The sequence below is a fragment of the Lolium perenne genome, chromosome 4, assembly GCF_019359855.2.
Source record: "Lolium perenne isolate Kyuss_39 chromosome 4, Kyuss_2.0, whole genome shotgun sequence".
NCBI classification, from domain to species: Eukaryota; Viridiplantae; Streptophyta; class Magnoliopsida; order Poales; family Poaceae; genus Lolium; species Lolium perenne.
The window spans coordinates 155,496,401-155,504,168 of NC_067247.2; the positions used below are offsets into that span (position 1 = coordinate 155,496,401).

General features: G+C 45.9%; 1 protein-coding gene across 4 annotated transcripts; it reads left to right on the forward strand.

Annotated features, from left to right (window-relative positions):
- Nucleotides 1-868: 868 nt before the first annotated feature.
- On the forward strand, nucleotides 869-6,559 carry LOC127294236 (uncharacterized). Of its 4 annotated transcripts, none has more exons than XM_051324009.2 (5): nucleotides 869-1,115; nucleotides 1,222-1,340; nucleotides 1,424-1,621; nucleotides 1,712-1,848; nucleotides 2,637-6,559. In XM_051324009.2, exon 5 carries the CDS (start codon nucleotides 2,739-2,741, stop codon nucleotides 6,300-6,302), a length of 3,564 nt encoding a protein of 1,187 aa, XP_051179969.1. In that variant the 5' UTR covers nucleotides 869-1,115; nucleotides 1,222-1,340; nucleotides 1,424-1,621; nucleotides 1,712-1,848; nucleotides 2,637-2,738; the 3' UTR covers nucleotides 6,303-6,559. The 4 variants fall into 4 exon arrangements, with proteins under 4 accessions (XP_051179969.1, XP_051179970.1, XP_051179967.1 ...); XM_051324010.2 differs by having other exon boundaries at nucleotides 1,222-1,331; XM_051324007.2 differs by having other exon boundaries at nucleotides 1,222-1,621.
- The last annotated feature ends 1,209 nt before the right edge of the window (nucleotides 6,560-7,768 follow it).

Consider the following 7,768-nt stretch of genomic DNA (forward strand, 5'->3'; position numbering starts at 1 on the left):
CACGGTGAAAATCTTCACCCTACACATAGGAGTGCAATGTCTATTGGCGTTCTGGTTACAAACTACTAGAGAGCGAAGAAGAAACCGATGGAGAGAAAGAAGGAAGCATGGCAGAGGCCACCAGAGGGGACTATAAAGATCAATGTTGATGCTTCTATGATGCTGATGTGGGGAAGGGAGGTATGGGTGTGATAGCTCGAGATAACAATGGAAAGTTCATTATGGAAAATTGTAAAGAGTTACAGTTTATGGCGGATGCTTTCATGGCCGAAGCATATGCTATAAGGGAAGGCCTAGATATGGCCTAATTTATTGGCGGTAACGGCTTCAACTAGATAACCAGCTTGTCATTGACACAATGAATGATGGGGGCTTCTCTGCGACATCATCTGCGGCTATTTTTTATGATTGTAGAATTATCAACTCAGGTTTTAGAGACATCAAATTTCAGCATTGTAATAGGGAGGCCAATGAGGCAGCACATGAGCTAGCTAGGTATAGTTACACTGAATATGTTGGTAGAGTTTGGGATGATGATCCCCCTAGTTTTCTATTTCCGAAACTCGTTAACAATGTAAGCATATTTGATAATCAATAAAGCTCGCCGACAGGCTTTTCCTAAAAAACAACTTTCCTTACTAAATACAAGACAAGATGTTAAACAGAAAACAGAGGGCATTATATCCGAGTCAACGGATAAAATCGGACCGTTCGCTAAAAGAATAATCAGGTACGGCTCTACGTCCTCAAAAATGTATGGCTGGTTTAGGAGAAGATGGATTCTGGTAGTACTCTACTCTCCCGCCAGGGTCCGGGCGGCGCACCAAAAAAGGTCGTCCATGGACTGGGTCACTGGGAAGGGTACGCGTACGCCCCTGACGACCTGTCCACGACGACGGGGCCCCCAGGCGGACTCCATGAGTGCGCATTGCTCCGGCAGAGGTCGCCAGCACAGGGCGGGACGAGGACGACGCAGGTCATGCCTGCCCGACGCCCGACGAAATGCCTGCCTGGCTCAGCTCAGCTCTTCTTGCCCCCCAGCACAGCCGTGCCCGTCAGGTGTTCGAACCAATGCCTGGGCGGGCGCCGGAGCTCCAGCTCGATATAGCAACCGGGTGCGTGTATGTTCGAGCTGTAGTACCCTGTGTGATGATACCATTTCTGAATTCCACTGTTTATTGGGTACTACTAAATTCCACTGTTTTTTGGGTATCTTATTAGGTCAAGCTCAGATCCCAAATGGTCCTTAACAAAACCTGGATTGCGACCGTGTCAACGTATGACCGGGTCCATCATTCAACTCAAAAGGCTATCAGCAGTTGCTTAGCCTGGTACACTTGGTACTACTACTCCAGTAGTTATGCTCTGCTTGCCCATTGTCCATTGACCTGATGACTTGGGCGGTCGTCTTCCCCCCTTTCAGACAGTTCACACCGTTGCTGACGCCGGAACAAGAGCTCAACTACTATGTTGGAAGCTCACAATTGTGCTCCTCCTCCTACTATCCTCCTCCTCACTGGTCTCAGCAGCACATTCTTCTGGAAGCTCTGCATACAAGCTCAACCTCGGCAATTCCTGGCGCGACTATGCGAGCATTGTGACTGATGCCTTCCCATGCCAGGTACCATGTGTTCGGCTGTTAGACGTACCTGGATGCATACCTTGATTCCAGCGCCAGTAGTCTTACTTACCACTTCTCCATCCACTGCAGTTGATTTCACGATCCAGAGAACAGGGAGGGGATTATCTGCTTATTTCGGCCATCGCTCTGTCTGGACACAAGCTCGAGCCTGCAACCTCTGCTAGGGGGAATGACCATCTAAGCACTGCAGGTTTTTCCCATGCCAGGTATGATCTTCCACTTTCCCTTCATGTGCTTGGTTGTTAGGCTTGGATGCGCCATTGCCAGTAGTCTAGTATACCACCTCTCCATCCATTTGTAGTCGATTCTACTAGTAGTTTACTTTGCAGAATCTGTTAGTGTCTTGGCCACTAAATATTTGTTCATATGTGTGCGCTTTCTGGTAGCAATCGGGTGTAACTATTCATCAGAGAGAAGAAAGGGAAATATTTTATTTTGGTGGGTCCATATTATGATAGTAAAGTCCAATCATGTACGCAGCTGTTACTAACTTGTTGATATATGAGAAGCACAACTTATCTCCAACCATAACAGTTGAAATTGTGATAAATTAATGGAGCTTTATTATCGTATATTAAAAATATGTTTATTTTAATGTCTAGCCAAGCAAAACTGCACAGGATATTCGTACGGTGTAAACAAATGGGCTTACCTTTGAGCCATTATTATTAATCTTGCAATTTGCTTTCCCTTTTTTAAAACACAAGCCCCAGTGTGGACTGCCATCGTTAACTGGGGTACACTTAGTACAACACTAACTCACACCTTCTTTCTACATGATCTAATAATTCATATGCTGCGTACTGTTTGAAAAATAATAATACTCCATATTGTGGTTATCATTGTGGGGTCATGCAGGATTTTAAAAAAGGCGTGCTCTCTTTTTGTTGTTTTCGTTCGGGACACCAACTTCTCCAAGTCCCTCTTCTTCCTAGCTGCCTTCTTTGCCTATTCTTCTTCATAACCATCCTTGAATTGTCTTTGAATCTTTCAGGTATCTTATCTCTTCCAAGGAACTCTTACCAAATGCTGCCCATGCAAGCATAGAGAGCAACTGAGAGCCTGAGACCCGTGATCTCGGTCAGAGAGCAACCACATGGAAAACGGTAGGCAGCCTGAGTTCACCATTGAACTGGCCGCCGTGAGTGCCCAGGGACCAGGGAATGATTTGAGTACTTACAGCACCAGTCAAGATTCCATGAATGGATCGTCCAGCAGATATCTGTTAGACGGTAGCCCTGAACCCAGCACCGATGTTGATTTCGAGCTCCTGTGGAGACTGCGGAAGTATTTAGTACTTCTTGGAGTCCTAGCAGTTGGTGTGACATATAATGCTGGATTAACACCGCCAGGGGGATTGTGGACACTAAACAAGGATGGGCATGATGCTGGTGACCCGGTCCTGCATGTTGGCTACTCTCTACGGTATGAGCTGTTCTTTTACTGCAACGCAACAGCCTTTGCTGCTTCTCTTGTCTTAGTCATCTTGCTTTTAAGTAAGAGTGTGACGAGGCGGGAGATGTGGCTCCGTGCAATCCAGTTGACCATGATGCTGGACTTATTTAGTCTGCTGGGGGCCTTCGCTGCTGGAAGCTGCAGGGCACCGAAGTCATCCATTTACATCTGGATTCTAGTCTTTGCTGTTCTTGTGTATGTTGTGATTCATACCCTAGTATCCAGAAGGAGCTGCGGGGATTTTAGAAAAGAATTGAAGGAAAAGTTGCATACAGTGGTGGATGGAATTCTATCCAGACGGGGTGCAAGCGTCCCAGATAGGCAAGCAAGCAGCCATCCGGAGAAAGATGTTGAGGAGGCTCGTAAGTTCATTTTGATGCTTGCAACTTTTGCTGGTACCATCACATACCAAGCAGGATTGAATCCACCTGGAGGCTTTTGGGCTGAAAATCAGTATGAGCATCGTCCAGCTACGTCAGTTCTCCGCAGTAACTACCTTCACCGGTATAATTTTTTTGTTAGCTGCAATGCGACTTCTTTTGTGGCATCTTTGGTCACAATCATTCTGCTTCTGAGCCCTGAATTGAGCAGCCATGGAATAAGGTCCAAAGCAGTGACTGTGTGTGTGGTAGCTGACCTATTCGGTCTGATTGGGGCCTATGCTGCAGGGTGCTGTAGGAGTAAAGGAACATCTCTCTATGTTGGGGTTATTGGTTTCATTGTATGGATCTGCTTTGCACTTTTAGCCGGGGCATTTGTTTGCAAACCTGTAGCAGACTGGCTGAAAAAGATCAAAAATCTTAAGTGCATTGATACATTTGGTCGGATCTTTTCACTAGAGTCAGATCAAAACATACCAGGAAATTCAGAGCAAGATAATTCGCATGCGATTGATCAGCATACTGCGGAGCTCGCAGCAGATATGCCACAAGAAGACAATGCTTCTGAAACAGAACTCCGGGTTCCAGAGATCAAAGGGGATGAATCCCATGGGGAGCATCAGCATGCAGACAAACAGCAAATCATAATTGCTGAGGAGACTGTACCAAGATCAGAGCAACTATTGGTGAATGGCCTGCGATCAGAAAATACAAAAAATATTGTGTACAATCAAGATCAGTTTACAGACTACCAATCAGCTGCAAAGGATGCAGTGTCTGACACAGGACATCCATCAATCAAATGCCAGCAAGCTACAAATACTGTGGGCAGTATGTCTAGAGTTGATAATCAATCTGCAGACAACAAGCAAGTTGAAAATAATAAGGAACAGTCTTCACCAACTGATATCTCAAAGACTACAGTAAATATCGTCGACAATATGCCCAACAAGCAAGTTGCAAATACGAAAGTACAATCTTCATCAACTGATGAACTGAAGAATGTAGCTGAGCTAGTGGATGACTTCTCTGATGAAGTAATGACGGATAATCACTGCAATGGAGCCACCAACGGTGTCACGGTACAGATAGTACATTCTGATGTGCCTACGGAAACCAGTGAGCTTGAGATTGTCGAAACTAATAAAACTGCTGTAACTCTGGAGAATGGCAAGAATGAAGAAGATCCCAGTGAAGTTACCAGCCATGAAGATGCTAATGGCAGTGCAACTTCAGAGCATCTGAACAAATCCCGCACATATCTACTTCTCCTTGCCATTCTTGCAGTATCTCTGACTTATCAATCGGGTCTGAATCCGCCAGGTGGCTTCTGGTCAACAACAGAGAATAATCATTTGGCCGGTGATCCAATCCTCGAGGACACTCACCATCCGCGCTATATTGCATTCTTCTATCTGAATGCAGTCGCCTTTGTTGCATCCCTTGTCATGATTATTATGCTCCTCAACAAGAGGGTGAGCGACAAGGCTACAAAACGATTTGCTCTGCAGATTACAATGATAGTGGACCTTCTTGCCCTAACGGGGGCTTATGCTATGGGGAGCTCCAGGAAGACAAACAATTCCATCTACATTTCATTTTTGTTGCCGGGCCTAGTACTTGCTTATGTTGTTATCCATGTTATGATAGCACGTGTAATCCCTAAAGAGGGGAAAAGATTGGCGGCTATGCTGAGGCAATTCTCGTGCAAGCATGTATGGCCCAAAGGGCATCAGGCTGGGGATGTTAGCGGGAAGGACTGGGAGCGGAGGCGTAACCTACTGTTGATGCTTGCTGTTGTAGCTGCAACTGTTACATACCAAGCTGGTATGAACCCCCCAGGAAGTGTATGGTCTGATGACAAGCGTGTCAGTGGAACTCCGGGCAATCCAATCCTTCAGCAGAATCATTCAAAACGGTACAATGTGTTCTATTACTCAAATTCATTCACACTTGTGTCATCTGTAGTTATCACAATACTACTTGTGAACAAGGCATCCTGTGAGCATGGCATCAACTCATATGCACTGCGAGTATGTCTGGTTGTGGGCTTGGTTGGCCTCTTGATTGCCTATGCCGCAGGAAGCTGCAGGAAAGCAAAAGAATCTATTTATCTCATCATCATCGCTATTGCAGTTCTGATCTCTCTTGTGATTCAAGTCCTTATACTCTCTTCGACACAAGAAACAGTAGGAGGGCCACTGAGCACATTCGTGGAAGAGCAGCTGAAGCGGCTTCTTCGTCTCAAAGAGGTCAGGCAAGTAGCTGTTTCTGAGCCGCAAGGAAGTTCAGATCATCATGGGAAAAGAGAGAGAAAGAGGCACAAATATCTGATGCTCATTGCAGTTTTAGCAGCCTCCGTCACATACCAAGCTGGTCTGAACCCGCCTGGTGGTTTCTGGTCTGATGATGTTAACCACATCGCAGGCAATCCAGTCCTTCACGATATCCATCCCTGGCGCTACCGAACATTCTTCATCTTCAATGGTATCTCTTTCATGTCATCTATTGTCGTGATCATGTGCCTATTGAATAAATCTGTCAGGAAGAAGGATGTTCCACTTCAGGTACTGCACTTGATCATGATACTAGATCTGCTAGCTCTCATGACAGCTTTCGCCGCGGGAAGCTGCCGGAAATTCAGGACTTCGGTGTATGTCTATGGGCTAGTGATTGCTGTTGTAGTATACCTTGTGATTGCAATAGGTGTAGCGAGCAGAATTGCGAAATATCTGAGACAAGTGGGAAGAGATGAGCAGCGGCCCTTCCCAAGACATCCTGGAAGTGCTTCAAGAACAAACTCGACGGTTGCACAGCAAGTTTGAAGGCTCTATTTCTATGGGGCTACATTAAGAATCGGTTTCCAGTCTTATCTGCAATTAGTTTGTGTGTTGTAGCCAACTTTTTTTCCCGAAAGTTCCAGCTTAACTTGAAAGCTGTTAGGTGCCGTTGTGTATTCCAGCATGACTGTAATTTGTACTCGAGCCATAAACTGCATTTCTTTTAGGCGTCCATACACCCTCAGACATTGTAAACGGAACTGGAAGCATGCAATGTTTAGATCAATTACGTTTTGTTTTCTTGGAACAACTTAAATTTGGAGTATCTATTTTGGGCACATATAGAACATAATTGTTCTTAAAATCTATCTTGATAACTTCAAAATCCCATCAATTTAGCCTACTTAGCTCAGTTTGTGCCTGTTTTGCTTTTATCCTTGCAGAGTTCTAGCTTCGCATTCTTTTTGTCCCTTTTCATTTTTTGTTGGAACTCTGCACTCTTATGATACTCATCTGTATATAGCAGACTGACCCGGTGGCTAGATTTTCTGTAGACAATTCTCTGTCATATTTGCTTCAGTTTTGACCCTTTGATAAAAATATACAGTTTTGATATTATTAAGTTTACTTGTTCTTCCAGGAGAATTGAAGCAAATATGACAGGATCATTTGATGGTTTAATGGCATTAGAATTTGAGTTTTGTATCCCATTTGATTTTCATTTTCACTGCATTAATATCAACAAATATCACATATACTTCCAAGAATTCCTTTATGATGTGTTTGGTTGCACAGAATTCAACTCTGAATTCAATTGGCAATGAAAAACCAAATCAACGATTTCAATGGAATACCATAAAACATGTTTGGATGCGCATGGTATTCGTTTGCAGAATCAAAAGACCAATGAAATTCTAAAACCTGTTTGGATGCACATTGTGTGGAATTGAATGTTTTTTAACTTTAAACAATATAAAATATAAAACTTTGGTGAGGCGGGGAAGACGGGGGGGGGGGCGGCCCGAGGCCAAGGATGGTGAGGGAGGAGGCTGGCCCGGCGGCGGTGAGGCCTGGAGGTAGGCGGGGAAGAAGGGAGGCAAGCGGCGGCGGCGAATGGGCCCTGCAGACAAGCGGCGGCGGCCCCCCGAGGCCAGGGATGGGGAGGGAGGAAGCTGGCCCGGCGGCGGCGAGGCCTGGAGGCAGGGAAGAAGGGAGGCAGGCGGCAGCGACGGAGGGGCCCTGCAGGCAGGCAGCGGCGGCGGCCCGAGGCCAAGGATGGGGAGGGAGGAGGCTGGCCCGACGGCGGCCGGTGGCCCGGCGACAACGAGGCCTAGAGGCAGACAGCTCGTTACCGCTTCGCTCGTTTCCAAGCCAATTTAGAGGTCAAAGGTCCAAACCTCTGATTGGCGGGACAGAAAATTGCACTGGCGGGCTGGACCTCAAAATTGGCCTCCAAATTCCAGGGCCTAAATCCAAGTGCGGAATTGGCCTTTTTGACCTCAATTCCAATT

Excerpts from the sequence above, each read along its gene's own strand:
- LOC127294236 (XM_051324008.2), top strand. The coding sequence starts at position 2,739 with ATGGAAAACGGTAGGCAGCCTGAGTTCACCATTGAACTGGCCGCCGTG.